Raw genomic sequence first — 16,274 nt, forward strand, 5'->3', positions numbered from 1 at the left:
TCACTCCTGTTGTCACTGTTTAATTTAGAAATTACGTTGGTTTCTAAAATAGTTGCTTAGATGGGAGAAAAGATCTTCAAAGATGTCTCAATTAGGATGCCCTAACCAGGTAGTCATGATGTCCTTCTGTCTGACTCAACAAATTCTTCAGCGCGTGAGCAGCAACATCAACAGGAGAAAATCAGGGTGGTGTCACTGTGTGAAAGGTGTTTCTGGGCATTTAGAGCTTAGGGCTTTGGAGGCAGCAGAACGGTTTGAGCCCCAGTATTTTGTCTGCCTCAACCACCCTGGTGAATGAGAGGATTTCTCTTTTCCCTGCCCTGTGCTATGAACCTGCAGCCTTTTGTCTTCTCGGGTTTTATAAGAGGTGTCCCAGATTACACTTATTACAAATGTTGAAACTATTTGTTTTGATGTTTCTTAAATGAAATGATGTAACATATTTAAAAGCTATGCAGTTTTCATCAGCCAGAGACATCTGACAAATTCAGTCCGCGTTTCCTAACTGTTTAGACACCATAAGACTACTGTTTTTTTTCATTCAGTGAAAAATTACAGGGTTTTTTTATCTAGCTCTAAACCTTGGTTTTCATGCCAATGGCTCAGGTTGCAGAAGAAGACGTTACATCTTAAGAAATGTTGAACTTGTCAAGGGAGTATCCTAAACATCACAAAATGATTTTATCATAACCAGGTTTTATTTTCTGTACCAGTTTGAATACTGGGGCTGCTTCTGAATCCAGTTTAGAGCCCCCTAGTACAGGAAAGGTGTGAGCAGGCTGGATTAATTACATCAAGAACCACCTAGGCGACTGGGGAAGTGGCATGTGTGAGAACATGAGGCAGCTGGATTTGTTTGGCCTTGAGGAGCAGGTGTAGTAGGTAGGTGATGGGGCGGGGGAAATATTACTGTTCTCTGCAGCTGCCAAAGGGGTAACTGTATAGGGGGCAGACTCTCTCCGGAGGTGCACAGAGAAAGAGCAGGAGGTAATGGCCATGAGTGACAGCAGGAGAACCTTGATTAGCTCTCAGGAAAATTATTTTGAAACGAGAGTGGTCAAGCTCTGGAATGTGTGGCTGCATCCTTACTTGACTGGGCTGGGTAAGGTGTCATCCTCTCTATCTGACTCAGAATACTTTGCGTGAAAGCAGAACTTGACTGAACAAAGCCCTGAGCAACCTGATCTGACTTACACGCTGGCTCTGCATCGAGCAGGAGGTGGGAATAGAGACCTCAGGGTTCCTTCCAGGCTATATTACAAGATTATATAAATATTTTATTTCTTCAAGTCTAAGGAGAAAAGGCTTTTGTTGGAATAGCTACATTTAAATGAGCAGGGAATCTGCCTGGGCTGAGTTTTATCCCCTGGTTTAACTCAAAGGAAGCACACAAGATTTGTTTCCACATGTTCTAAGGAAATAGTCTATCCCCACAGTTGTTAACTCTCTTGGAACAGATAATGATCTGTTCCTTGTGGGGTTTTTTTCAATTACTTTTCACTTGTATGAAGTTTCCTTCCTCTCTTTCAGACTGGATAGAAAGCTTTCAAAATGCCAGAAGGTTTTGAAATGCCAGCAGTGTCTATGAACCAGAGTAAGTTTCTCATTCAGATTGAATGAGTCTGAAAAGGCGTTGGTCCACTGGCTATTAGGTCCTTTGCTGGCTAAAGCCAAGTGTGACTCCATGGTTAATCTAATGTGGACCTATAAAATCTGTATTAAAATAGCAGGATTATCTGAATGAATCCAGTCAGAAATAGATGTTGGAAACAGCTGTATTTAAACAAATTTGCTTTTGCTGTCTTGGTGATGTCACCTATTCAGACTGTTCTCACTTGATAGATAAATAAATGGATGCTTTGGCATTCCCTTTCCTCTTTTCTCTTCATGCAATCTATTACTTGGGATTAATGCTATTTTTTTTTTCCTTTTTCTGAAGGGTGGAGAATTCCTTTCCTGGAGGAGAGGCAGGTTTTCACTTGTTCTCTCAGATGTGTTCCTAACCTTGAAGCAATGCATTTACCTCCCGGACTGTTCCTGTCATCTTGCTTCAACCTTGTGCTGAATTCTTCCTCCTGCGTTTTCCTTTCTCTGCTCACATGGACGCTTGCTGCTGTGCTTGTTCCATGCACGAGCTGATGTGCACGCTGCGCTTTAGAGACTGCGCAAAGACTAATGAATCGAGTTCTTGCATCACACATGTGATGGGGTTCGTCACGCTGTCAAGTAAATTGCCAGGCCGCAATCTCAGGGCCGTGCTTATGCCGTGTGTGTCTCTCACTGCTCTGCAGGGTTGTGCCTGCAGCGTGATGTGTGTGTCTGAGCCAGCTAATTCAAGAAGTAATAGTGAAATGGGCCCCTGCTAAATTAGGATGGCCTATCTTAGAATCACAGAACAGTTTGGGTTGGAAGGAACCTCAAAGCCCATCCAGTTCCACCCCCTGCCATGAGCAGGGATGCCTCTCACTGGATCAGGGCCTCGAAGCCCCATCCTACCTGGCCTTGAACATCTCCAGGGATGGAGCAGCCACAGCTTCCCTGGGCAACCTGGGTCAGGGCTTCCCCACCCTCACTGTAAAACATTTCTTCCTGAGATCTCATCTCAGTCTCTCCTCATCCTCTCCCTGCACTCCCTGATTGAAAGTCCCGTCACAGCTTTCTTGCAGCCCCTTTCAGTCCTGGAAGCTGCTTTAAGGTCTCCCCCCAGCCTTCTCTTCTCCAGGCTGAAGAACCCCGACACTCAGCTTGGCCTTATATGCGTGGTGCTCAAGCCCTTGCGTCATCTCTGTGGCCTCCTCTGGACTCGCTCCAACAGATCCATGTCCTTTGTGTGCTGAGGACTTCAGAAAGTTTTGAGTTTTCAGCCATAGTTTTACTTAAACCAGCCAAGCCTCAACCACTCTGTTCTGCATGGATTGAGTAAACAGACCTTCAGTGTCCAGAGTTACTCAGTGGCACAATGAAGACTTGTCTGATTGTCCTCTTCTGACCTTTCAGAGTCAATTAAATCTCCACACAGGTTGTAGCTATTGTGCTGCTTCTTATGAAAACATGGAGATTCTGGAAAGCATGCCATGTGCTAACGTATTTCAGGCATTTTTGAATAGCGATAATAACCTGCGGTGACGGAGAGGTCCATCTTGGAGTGAAAGAACTGTGTCTGTGTCCTTACAGGACCTCCAGTCTGCCAAACTGATGTGCGCTGTGACAACTCAAGAAGCTGTTTTTTCAGCTTGTGATGATTCTGTCCATTGTCCCTTGAACAGATAAACGAGGAACGCTTTAATCTTTTACGTTGCACACGTTATGGAAACGTGTGCTGAGTGTTTGGCTGTATGCTTACATTTAGAACAAATTGTTTGGCTCTCTGTGTCTTGGGAAGAGGAACTGACAATTTACTATATAAATGGTGAAGAAATTAATTTGATTTTAATCAGTCATTATATCATATTATTTATGAGCTTATTGTATGTTTTGAGCAGCTGACACTGAACCAGGCTTTGTCACTTACTGGGCCTGTTCTCCATTGCAGGTACATGTCCACTTTGTATTCACATCCAGATTTTCCAGAAAAAGGACCAAAAGAGATTAATCAAGAATTGATGAACTCCGTGAGTCACAACCCGCTTCTGCTGCTCACTCCTCAGAAAGTCAAACGCTACATTGAAGCCTTGTGGAATAAGAAGAGCTCAGGGCAGCCTGTCACCTTCACGGATATCTTTGGAATGCTGATAGGGGAAACTCTTATCCATGACGTGAGTTTATTTTTTGTGATTATTATGAATTGTGAAACTATTGCTTAAGAACCACAGTTGCTGCCTTGTTGAAATGAACTCGGTAACATTTAAGAAAGCATGTTTAACAATAGGAATATTTAAAGTTAGAGCCGAACGGACACTGGATAGGGAACTTGTAAAATGCTTTCCTTGCTCTGGGACATGTTTCTGAATGGTGCTCATTTCTTTAAGAGCAGCGAAAACATCATGTCATGTGCAACAGAGATGAACTCAACCTCTAGATGCTTGCAGCAAGCTCTTGACATTGTGTCACCCAGTGAGATTACTGCTCAAGCCATTTCATCAATAAATTACAAAATGATCTCACCTCTTTATGCATATTTTGCTATAAAAAAACAGTGCTCGCTTAACAGAACAGTAGTTTCAAGGTGAAAATTCCACGTGTCTAATTATTACCTCAGAAATGAAACAGTGGGTGGGTTTCGTACTATTGTATTTTGTTATTTGAAAATCCTAATTGACTGAATTGCGCACACAGATTTCAAATGAGTCAGGTGAGCAGAATTTGGAGTTGATCTTATCGTAAGATTGAAATGTGTTAATAGATTCACAGGCGTGTTTTATGCACTGTGTATTTCATGAATTTACATTACTATTAGGTTTTAAACACTCAGAAATACTGAAAAAGACAATGCAGCTTTTAGTTTTTAGGGAAAGTTTCTAACAATGAAGGGATATTAATGATCCTGTGAGGGTGGTCGGAAATCCCTGTCTGCTAAGGAGCTGAAGGCACAGATGTTTAGCTGAAACCTGAACCTGACACAAGCAGTGAACAACGGCAATAATGTTCTTTGTTATGCGCACATAACGCATTCCATTGCTGTTGTGTCATAGTGGCTTTCCAGGACATTTTCTGGCATTCAGGCAGATTACTTCTTTTTACAAATTCTTCTCTTTTTCTTGAAAGTAATTGAGTTTGTCCATTTTCCTTCTCTTTGGGGGCTTCAGGGGAGTGAGTAATCTCCCAAATATCAGCAGGACTTTATAGGATCCCTTTGGACATAATGTCTTTCTTTTCACACAGAGGATGGACACTACTCTGAGCGACATGAAGGAGAAAGTCAATAATGCACAGTGTGCTCTCCCACTCTTTACGTGTCTCCATGTCAAACCGGATGTCTCAGAGCTGATGTTTGCAGGTATGTTTTCAATGTATGTACTGAGTCACTCCTGAAAAGAAGTGCCTGGCTGAAAAAAAAAAAAGCCTATTTTTTATTACTTCTGAGAAAAACTGTGTCCTGCAACTTGATACACATTGAAATTATTAGTCTCACAGCAGGGATTAGGAAGGAATTTGCCATGATATGAAACATTCTTCAGGGCTTAACAAAACTTGCATTGTTATGAACTGAGTACAGGGAGATTTTAATGTATAAAAAGAAATGGAAGTTGCTGTGTTGGAGGATATACCAGGCAGGCATGTCGTAAGGACAGGCCTGGTGGGTTTTAAAGGTGATGGGGAAATGGACATGTGTTCAGCAGCTTCTGGGAATCATAGAATCATAGAATTACCAGATTGGAAAAGACCTCTTGGATCATTGAGTCCAGTCATTCCTGTCTGCCAGTTAAACCATGTCTCTGAGCACTTTGTTTGCCTGTTTTTTAAATACCTGCAGGGTTGGTGACTCCACCACCTCCCTGAGCAGCCTGTTCCAGTGCCCAATGACCCTTTCTGTGAAAATTTTTTTCCTGATATCCAGTCTGAACCTCCCCTGTTGGAGCTTGAGGCCATTCCCTCTCATCCCGTCCCCTGTCACTTGGGAGAAGAGGCCAGCTCCCTCCTCTCCACAACCTTCTTTCGGGTAGTTGTAGAGAGCAATGAGGTCTCCCCTCAGCCTCCTCTTCTCAAGGCTAAAGAACCCCAGTCTGACAGTAGGGTCTGATAACAAGAAGTTACTCAGGTATAAGATTTCACACACGTGGTAGGTCAATAGGACTTACTTTTTGCCTGAAAATAAGTCTAATGTGACAATGGGCTCTGTAGGTGTCTTTGGAAAATTAAGTGGTGGCCAAGGTTTGTTCTCTCTGTGGTACAAAAGAACTATTTCCTAACAATTGAAAAGAATGTTGCTCTCCATGAATAGCTGAGTACAGTGCAGCAGTCAAGCCAAACGGAAAGCTGGTGTTTCTCCAGCATCAGCAAGCTACTCAACATCAATCTGTCACCCGGGTAAAGGGAAGTGTCTGCAGTCATACAGCGTTATCTCTTTCTAAGAGTGGAATTGCACTTGATGAAATTAGATATGCTCCCTCGTTTTTACTGCTTACACAGTGTAACGTGCTCCTGGTGACACAAAAGGGGCTTTTGCTTTTATCTTGTAGGTTTAATGGCATCTCTTAGCCTTGATTGCGAGTGGGTGTGAGTGGGTCCCACCGCGCTTGGTGCTGTGCAAAGAAAAGGAGATGTCTGTCGATGTAGTTATACAGGAGGCTGAGAAGGGAGACCCCAAGAGGCTTGCCCGAAGTTTATATGTCACGCATTGTATCCGTGTTACCCAAAAAGATAATTTGGAGATGTTGCTGTCAAAACTTAATGGAATGGAAAACGAGCTTGTAAATTAGTTTTCACTTTTCATGGGAGGATGTCTACTTTCCTCCTTAGGAAACTGAAACCTGTTTATTTGAGAACAGAAGTGTTTGGGGGTTTGAGTTTATTTTCTGAGAAATTTTATTTGGGTAATTTATTTCCTATTTTGAAACCAAAATTATCTGTAATAATAATAGTATTAATAATGGCTTTCTTGAAGGGGACAGGACAAGAGGGAATGGCCTCAAGGTCCGACAGGGGAGGTTTAGGCTGAACATTAGGAAAAAATTTTTCACAGAAAGGGTCATTGGACCCTGGAACAGGCTGCCCAGGGAGGTGGTTGATTCACCTTCCCTGGAGGTGTTTAAGGGACGCGTGGATGAGGTGCTGAGGGACATGGTTTAGTGTTTGATAGGAATGGTTGGACTCAATGATTCAGTGGGTCTCTTCCAACCTGGTGATTCTATGATTCTATGAAGCAAGACCAGAAGCACCTGAAGGCTGGTCTGGTTTCTCTTACTTTACCAGCTGGCCTATTAAAAGGTATCAGCTCTGCCACTGGGTCTTGGTATTGCACCTTTTTGAGGCTGTCATCTACACCTTCATGTAGGACGCTGGATACTGATCGCTTCTGTTGTAAGCCGTTCTCCTTTTAGAACAGAACAACTATTCTTGATGTGAAATACAATGTAAGTTCCAAACAGAAATATTTACTCTTTCTTATTTACTAGATTGTGGGTGTAGGTGAGATCTTTCATGTCGTTTCAAGTCGAAATGCGTTAATTATATCAGATCACATTCCTTCCGGGAGCGATGGTGCAAGATTTCCTGCAGCTGCTAATTGGTGGCCTGCCCCAGGCCCTGTTGCCCTCCCAAGAGCATTTCTGACCCAGGTGGGGCCAGCCATATCCCAAACTACAGGAATCATTTGAACTGAACAGGATTACAGCAATTTAGACAGTTTGTTTTTTTTAATATATTATGATAGTATCTTTAGTGATAATTACCTGAAGATGCCTATGTCCAGGCTTAAAGAGGGGAGTAGAACTGAATGTTTGACTTTGATGTGTGCTTTCATCCCCTAACAGCCTTGTTCACCAGCTTTGCTGCCGCTGCAGTGCCAGGACAGTCAATATATGGTTTGGGGGTTTTTGCTCCTGAAAGTCACTGTAGTAAACATCGGTCTGTGAGAGGGGGAGCACGTGTGTTGCTCCGTGCCAGTAAATGCCACATCCAAAATGCAGTGAGTACAGCTGAGAGGTTTGACTTTGATATGTTTTGGATTAAACCCCAGCCAAGAAAACAGCTGGGTTTACTGGGATGTAAGCACTCAGTATTTCTTTTGGTATAGAGTTCTTGTTTCTTGGAACATTCCAGACCTGCTCATTGAAACAGCTGGTGCCCCAAGGAGCTTCTGGAATGACAGAAGTTAATCCTCAAGCCATTTAATTTTAGGGGAGAAATCTTGTTCCCCTAAGCAGGATGTGAGATTGAGAAATCGTTATCTTCAGTGGAAAGGCAAAATGAAAGTGGACCGTCACAGCTTAAATTAATTCTAATTCTAAACCCAGTTTCACTGCCAATGTGGTTCTGAATCCGTATCTGCCGATTCTTGTTTATACATCTATAGGGAAATGCTATTCAATTCCTGGACTGGATCTTCAAAGGAATTTCCTTCTGCTCCAATAAATATGGAGGTTTGGGGGTGGTTTATTTGGAAAATAGGTGGTTGTATTTGACTTAGTGTAGATGGGCATTGCCACATGAGACAAAACTCGAGAGTCGTAATTAAATCTTTCCTTTTCAGGAGAAATAGTTAACCTTATGATTAGTGTTTCTTCAGAAACATGGAATATCTTGAGGAGCAGATGGCAGCCTGTGACTTGTGGGGAGTTTTCAGAGCTGTTTCTTTTGCCTTTCCTTTTCAGAATTATTTCTGATTTGTTTCCAGAAGCATTCAAATCAATCACAATAGGGAACAGAAAATCAGTGGATGGGTAAAATACTAGAAATGTAGGTTATTTTTTTGTTTGTTATTGCTCTCTTTTTGAAATTAATTCTCAGATGTAAATATCAAAGAAAATATTTCAAAATCAGCTAAAATCCATTTTCAACAAAAGCTCACAATGTAGAATGTAAGTCACTTCTGGAATTTTCTGCTAAGATCAGAAAATGCCCTTGAACCTTTGATACCATATTTTTCTTGAGCTCTGTTCAATAAAATGGCAGGTACTATAAAACATATGCTTGCCTTTCCAGATTGGATTTCACCAGAAACTTCAGCCTTTGGCAGAATCCAAGTGCCTCTTCCTAGAATATTTCACAAATTTCGTGGTATGAATTAATTTTTCTGCCACCCTTGTCACTGCCCTCCACATTTTTGGTAGGATCACAGTGAAGAAACTTGCAAGCTAGACCCACATTGCATTTCACGTGACGGAGAATCATATTGAAGCATGATATGAAAACCAGATGTCCTTTTGTTTTTCTCATTCCTGATGGCTACTTCGATACTACTGGTTTTACAGCCTCATTTGCACCAAAGATTGTTGTGATGAGAGAGAAGGAGAATTCCTTCTCTGCTATGACATGACTGTCACCCAATGCAAATTTTGACTTCTGCACAAACTAAGAGATATTCATGTTGTTTTTTAGCTTCTATTTAGCTAAAATTTCTTTCCTTGGACAGAACTTTCATTTGCTTACGTGTATTCATCCTCAGTTTCTGTTCAGGTTGAGATTGCTAACTAAGCCAAGTTTTCTTTCTTGTTTTGCAGACTGGGTGGAATTCAGTCCATATGAGATTGGGATGGCAAAGTACGGCACCTTTATGTCTCCAGATTTGTTTGGAAGCAAATTTTTTATGGGGACAGTGGTGAAGAAGTATAGGGAGAATCCCTTACATTTCTTGATGGGTGAGTGAGTATGTGGCAGAAAGATATGTTAGAATAAAACTCATTTTATTAGAACATGGACAACAGCTTTAAAATGTGATCACAGAAAGCATGAGACAATAAGTAGTGTTCTCAGTTTCATGGAATCGTGGAATAGTTTGGGTTGAAAGGGACCTTAAGGATCACCCAGTTCCAACCCCCCTGCTATGGGCAGGGACACCTCCCACTGGATCAGGCTGCCCAAGGCCCATCCAACCTGGCCTTGAACACCTCCAGGGATGGGGCAGCCACAGCTTCCCTGGGCAACCTGGGCCACGGCCTCCCCAACCTCATCGTGAAGAGATTCCTCCTTCTGTCTAGTCTAAACCTGCCCCTCTCCAGTTTATTCCCGTTGCCTCTCATCTTATCACCACCAGACCTGGTGAACAGTCCCTCCCCAGCTTTCTTGTAGCCCTTTCAGGTACTGGAAGGTCACTCTAAGGTCTCCTTGGAGCCTTCTCTTCTCCAGGCTGAACAACCCCAACTCTCTCAGCCTGTCCTTGTATGGCAGGTGCTCCAGCCCTCTGATCATCTCTGTAGCCTCCTCTGGACCCATTCCAACAGCTCCATCTCCTTCTTATGTTGAGGATTCCTGAACTGCACACAGTCCTCCAGATGAGGTCTCCCAAGAGAGGAATAGGGATGCAGAATCTCCTCCCTTGCCCTGCTGCATCTTTTGATGCAGCCCAGGACACCGTTGCCCTTCTGAGCTGCAAGGCATATTTGCCGGCTCATGTCATTTCACAGCCATGGATTGACAGTCCCTGCTTTTTTTTTTTTTTTTTCTGATATGTACGTCTGAGCTTATGACTCTGTGTGTTTCAAAACCAGAGGCATGTTCACAGAGTAAGCAACTTCTTAAATAGTGCAGTATATGGGGTTTTTTTTCTTCTACCAGCCTCCATTCATTGCTTTCTTTTTCCCTTTCAGGCGTCTGGGGAAGTGCCTTTTCTATATTATTTAACAGAGTGCTTGGTGTCTCCAGTTCTCAGAATAAAGGTCCCACCATGGAGGAAGAATTAGGTAATATTACTAAATTATTTTTCTACTGTACAGAATGGTTGCTGGCAAGAATTAGGGCCCCCTCACTCTGTGGAAGGGGGACACTCTGCTGGCAGGCATTGTAAGAGTGTGGCATTCAAGTCGCTATTTGCTGACATTGCCGAGTGCTGATGAGGTCAGCAAAAGAGGGCTGGGAATTTTCTTTCTTTCGCTTTTGTTTCTGTGCAGTTTCAGAGGTACTGAATGTCACATGCATATATCCAGCTATTATCTTGGAGTTAAGAGTCTCCAACTCCCTCTTTTATGTTGTTATCATAGTTGTTGGGATCAGAAGCTGACAAATACTTGGCAGTTACTTGTGTAGTCTCTTGACTCTGGGCTGTTTTATTGATGGGATTAGTTAAATAAAACCAATTTTTATCATCTCTGGCTTGTGAGATTGTTCCATTCTCGCTATAAATCTTCAGTTGGTGTCTGATGCTGTGCTTAGCAATTTAGTGGTTTTGGTTTCATCCCTAATGCAGAAATGGCATGACTGTAAGGAATGAGTTGTAGCTTGGTTTGGGTAGACTTTATTGTGTTCTAGTCGAGAATGCAGTTGATAATGAAAGGGGTTTTTGCACTCCTTTCCTATTCAGAAAATGGCATTACAGGGAAATATGTAACCAGTAAATAAATTGTACTAGACAGTCCCATTTTTTCCGAAATGCGTAGAGAGAAAACACAGATTCAGTTGATTTAAAAAAAAAAAAAAAAACAAACAAAACAACAAAAAGACCCAAAGCCTCTTAGCTATGTCTGTTTCCTAATAGATGGTATTCAGCTGTTTGATGATGTACTTATTTATGGATGAACATGAGACCTGTGCCCCCAGGTCCCTGTTTCCAGTAACACCCACTAATGGAGGATCTCTGCCAATAGATTTGACAGTGGAAATATCTGTATTATTGCTTTTTAAGATGTTGGGAGACAGCATATTTTGTCTCACCTGTGGCTCCTTTCACATATAGTATAAAAAATATGCTTTGAAGTGGAATTGAATGTGAACATACTGGTGTGACTTGAACCACAATCTACTACCCGAGCTGAAGATGTCCCAACGAAATCTCGGTGCCACCAATGTGAGGAAGCAAATTGCTAGTGGATGCCGGAAGAGCTGATGTTGCGCACAGCAGTTCTAAATCATACCTAGAGCAGTGTGTGGTATTAAATTTTGCTTTAAAGAGGTGATTTCATATCCAGCAATTGCATTTGTTGTTTGGGTTAACTCCCTTTTTTGGTCACTGATTCTTATTTTGACCTGTCTCCTCTGTCATCACTCAAGAATTTGTCTGTTTGCCTGTGGTGTGTGTTTGTCTGTTGATGGTATTCGAGTGGGGATCGAGGAAAAAGATTTTAGGGAAAAATACCTGATGACTGAGCTGTTCTTGTTCTGTGGGGGTTTTTAGTGTCATATGTAAGACCAGGGTATAATCCTCTTTAGGAAAAAACAATGGTGGTGCTCATCTGTATCCAGATTCATTACCAAAGGTAATAAAGCTGTTTTTTCACCCTTGATATTATGGTGACAGCTAGGCTGTGCCACAAGAGACTGACGTGCCTGTGTCCTTCTGGGAGAAACAGTAGATGTTATTTTATTCACATTTCTTAATAGAAAAACAATTATCTCATAACATGCCCAAGTTCATTAGGAAACAAACTTCACTGAGTTTATTTTAGCTGGCTTCACGTTTCAGTTAGAGGTGATTCCTAGCGCACACGTGCTAGGGAATGAAGGTGGATAGTTTTCAAAAGTCTTCTTTTGGATACATCTGCATCACTGGAATTCAGTCCCTGTAGGATATAAGCTTCCAAGATGAGGCTGATAATAAAACTTTGCAAATGTAATGTACTTCAAGAAAGGCTTTAGTGAAAATAACATCGTCAGCCCATTTTCTGTTCTCACATGAGTTCACCTCCACTGCAAACATTACCTGGGGAGGGGAATGTGTTGCTTTTTCAGTATTCATTTTGACTTTATAATACTGCCTTGTGGTAGCAGTGAGCAGTTAACAAGGTCTGTGGGGTTGTCTGGGAAACAACACTGTTAACCTTAACAAAATGAAGATTTTTGCCAAAGGAGTCCGCTCCTTTCTGGTTTTACTTTGCTGACTTAAGGAGATGAAAACCTTTTCTACCTGTTTTACTGCATTGGCCTTTATTTTTCACAGATACTCGGGCAGAATATCGTAACCATTTTGGCTTTTGTTTTTCCCCCACTGTTTTTAACCCATTTGTGAATGAAGTGTATCAGCTTTGTGGTGCAGAGGTGAGTGGCAGGTGCTGTGTCAGGATTCCATTCCCTTTTCTCAGCCCTTTGGCTCACCGGAATAGCTTTGCTTTGCAAAAACTGCAGGCTAAAGCCAATAAATTCTGATCATATTCTGAATGTAGAGAAGTCTGCAACAGGTTAAATCTCTTCAGCTGTATTTTCTGTGAATTTTATGACTGAAAGGACTCAAAATTCTTAGCTGTTCTGACAATCAAACTCTAGCACATCAGAGAAATTTTGTATTTCTTTCAACAGAAAATATTAGGCTGAAGCACCTTGTAAGCAATGACAGTTCGGACAGTGAGGATGAATCGCAGCATCCAAAAGGTAAGGAAATCCTCATGTTTTATTTCAGAGTTTACTTTTTTCATCAGCTTTTGTGTAGCATCATCAAATTTGTGGGTGTTGGTAGTTAGCCGTAGCCAGGTTTCTTGTCTTGCCAATAGCCTCGTACATCCGAGAGCTCTGCTCTCATTTACATTGCAGGTAAAACTTCATTGCCTGGCCCAAGGATCTTAAAAGAGCCAGGGGCTCAGCGAAATAGAGAAGTGTTGAACAAGGGACCTCGGGAAGGCCTTGACTTCATGCCTCCTGCTCAAGCTGGTGATCAAATGATTCTCTCACCCATCTTCAGTCTTGGTTTCAGCTCAGTGGGGCTTCACGGAGGTCTGCAATTTCACATGTACATCCCCAAACTAGGTTCGCTGAGCCAGTGAACCCCAGACGTGTTGCCAGCAAGCTACTGAGCTGAGAGGCATGTTTGAATTGTCACCAGGCCAGCAAACGAACATTATTGATTGTTTTCAAGAGTTCCTTGATCAGATATTTATTTGAGAGTGGTTTAGTTTGCGTTTCCAGCGTTCAGAGATGTCTTTAGCACCTTTACAAATGACACGTGACACCTGGAGTTCCTCGCACTTGGCACAGTGTTTAAACAATGCCCAAATCTCATTTTCCAGAGGAGGTGAAACTGCAAGGGGAACACTGGGCAGTGGGAAGAAAAAGATCCTATTGAAAATTATCCTCAGGCACCTAGAACACTGGGTATTTCTGTGATTTCATTCAGGTTCTCTGTCTCGTCCATCTAGTGCCTTCCATGTTGAATGGTCCTTTTGGGGAGCACAGTGATTTTCAACTGAAGAAATCCATTATGTTTTTAAGCAAAGGTGGAAATGCAGTTCTGTAATTTTAGGATCTAGAGGAAGAGAAAAAAATGTTGTGCAATGAGGCAGTGAATTATATTGTTAGCTCAGTTATGTGATTTCTTCTTTAGTTCCTTTTATGCATAGAGTAATAGGGAGAGGGTGATACCATATTCTGTGTTTATTTTTGGATTTCCTGTAGCCAGCGTGAAACACTGCATTTCTCTCAAAGTTTGTAGCCATAGCGGACAACCTACGAATCTGATTTGTAAACTCTTGGAAAACCTTCCCACTTCTATAGAATACTTTTGTGCCGTTAGTGGACCTACTTGAATACAACAAGGAAAGTTCCTTGTTGTATTCAGTTAATTAAAACCAACTATTGATTGCAATCTGCAGTTTGCTGAAAGGATATTTTCAGCTATTTTAGAATTCCTATGCTACAGGATTCTTTTGTGCAGACTGACTTTGTCTTCTTAAGGAAAGCAATTGGCAGAGGATGGAGAAGGGTGTCAGTACACATTCAGGTGAATTTCGGTCTACACAGAGTATGGATTTTGGCAACTCAAGTTGGTTTGGGTGCTAGCACAGATAAAGCCACATCATCGTAGAATCATGGAATGGGTTGGGTTGGAAGCCCAAAGCCCATCCAGTTCCAGCTGTGTTACCATGGGTAGAGACACCTCCCTGGTTGCTGGTTGCTGGATCTGGTTGCTCCAAGCCCCATCCAACCTGGCCTTGAACGCCTCCAGGGATGGGGCAGCTGCCACTGCTCTGGGCAACCTGGGCCAAGGCCTCCCCACCCTCATAGGAAAACATTTCTCCTTAAGATCTCATCTCAATCTCCTCTTCCAGCTTAAAACTGTTGCCTATTATCCTATCCCTGCAATCCCTGATCAAGAGCCCCTCCACAGCTTTTTTAGAGCCCCTTTACGTACTGAGAGTCTGCTCTAAGGTCTCTCTGGAGCCTTCTCTTCATTGCCTGTGCCATCCAGATTAATTAAGACTGTCTCAGGTCATCTAATGCATTCCCAGTCTATGGACACATCCACACTACTGTACTGCAGGTGTAAATTTTTACTGGCTTGTGAAGCTAAGAGGATGATTTCTCTCCATTCCTCTGGAATTCTCCCAGTAAAGCTTCTTCTTTCAGTCCTTGGTTTCTTGAAAGAAGGCTATGACCCAGTTCCTTTTCTTTTAATGAGTCCTTTATTTTAGCAGACCCAGAAATCTCAGGTTTATACCTCGTATGTTACCTGTCCCGCCATTGATTATTTCCATTTTCCTCTACAGGCACTGAAAACACCAAGGCAAATGAAGAATATCAGAACAGCAGCCAAGAAAGCTGGGTGCAGCGGATGCTGATGGCTTTGGTGGGCGACAGTGCCCTTTTCAACACCAGGGAAGGACGTGCTGGGAAAGTGCACAACTTCATGCTGGGATTGAACCTCAACAGCTGTTACCCGCTCTCTCCGCTGGCAGATCTCCTTACCCAGGAGTCCGTGGAGGAAGATGAACTGGATGCAGCCGTTGCAGGTTGGTTTGCAGAAGGAATTGCTGGCAGAGGTGACCAAGCTGCTTTTGTGTGTGGTGCCCTTCACTATGGCCTCTTTCTTACTTTCTTGGACTTGTCCAAAGGATATCCTGTGTTGTTCCTTTTCTCTTATTGGCACTAAGCCTTCTGGTGGAAATAACACTCCTCCTTGTGCGTCTTCCAAAAATGTTTTAGCTCTTCTGCTGTCTTTGTCTTCCTCTGAAAAACCTGTGGAGGCGACACACTTCTTGTAGATCCTTGCTTTGCAAAAACCATGTTGTTCTTCTTAGAGTGACCAGTCTGTCAGGTGCACTCACATTTCAAGTGTGGCTAATGTGCAGATATATCCAGATTGCATGTTGGCCTAAGCAAGAATAGGGATGGAAAATTAGAATTTCAGAAAAATGTTCATTTGCAGAAGTTCAGTGTCTTCCCTCACTCCATGAAGCTCATTTTATCTGGGACAGCAGCTGCAGAGAATTAGGAATTGCATTTGATTAGTGTTTTGAAGATTTTCCATAAGTAGTGTTCATCACGATCTTCTCAGTGAGAGCTGATGAATTTCTTGGTATTCTTCTGGCGCTGGTGCCGTTTTCCATTCAGCAGGCAGCAGAGCACCGAGTTATGGATGTGGGAAAGTCATGTCACAGTGAAGGTGCACACTTGGTGTGGCCTCTACATCCGGTTTCTGTGATGCAAACTGTAATGCTTCTGGGTTATTATAAATTATTCCTGGTATTCATCAAGCTGAGGAACTCCAAATCTCTGAAAATGGTGGTCCTCCCACAGCACTAGCAACCATCCCTCCTAAGAACAGTGGTCAGTCCAGCCTTGGTATTCTGTTCAGAGGAAAGAGATTGTCCTTGCTGGTCGTTACGCAATGGTAAATACCAGATGTCATTTAAAAGCTTAAGTAGCAGACGCTCTTTAATGTGTATTTGTTAATGTAACAAATCCCTTTGAGTGATTGTATAGTAATTTCCATCTGTACTCTGCTTTCTAAATATTATCATCATCTCAGAGATGTT

The 16,274-nt window shown here is 42.4% G+C and overlaps 1 protein-coding gene across 2 annotated transcripts in view; it reads left to right on the plus strand.

Annotated features, from left to right (window-relative positions):
- Positions 1-16,274, plus strand: part of PLA2G4A (phospholipase A2 group IVA) — a 99,006-nt gene that overhangs the window by 71,174 nt on the left and 11,558 nt on the right. For both annotated transcript variants that reach the window (XM_069862352.1, XM_069862353.1), the window contains 6 exons: positions 3,533-3,755; positions 4,822-4,936; positions 9,102-9,239; positions 10,188-10,280; positions 12,826-12,897; positions 15,006-15,248. In XM_069862352.1, coding sequence (XP_069718453.1) covers positions 3,533-3,755; positions 4,822-4,936; positions 9,102-9,239; positions 10,188-10,280; positions 12,826-12,897; positions 15,006-15,248 — 884 coding nt within the window. The remainder of the gene's footprint in view (positions 1-3,532; positions 3,756-4,821; positions 4,937-9,101; positions 9,240-10,187; positions 10,281-12,825; positions 12,898-15,005; positions 15,249-16,274) is intronic.

This window comes from Phaenicophaeus curvirostris, chromosome 8 (genome assembly GCF_032191515.1).
Source record: "Phaenicophaeus curvirostris isolate KB17595 chromosome 8, BPBGC_Pcur_1.0, whole genome shotgun sequence".
Taxonomy (NCBI): Eukaryota; Metazoa; Chordata; class Aves; order Cuculiformes; family Cuculidae; genus Phaenicophaeus; species Phaenicophaeus curvirostris.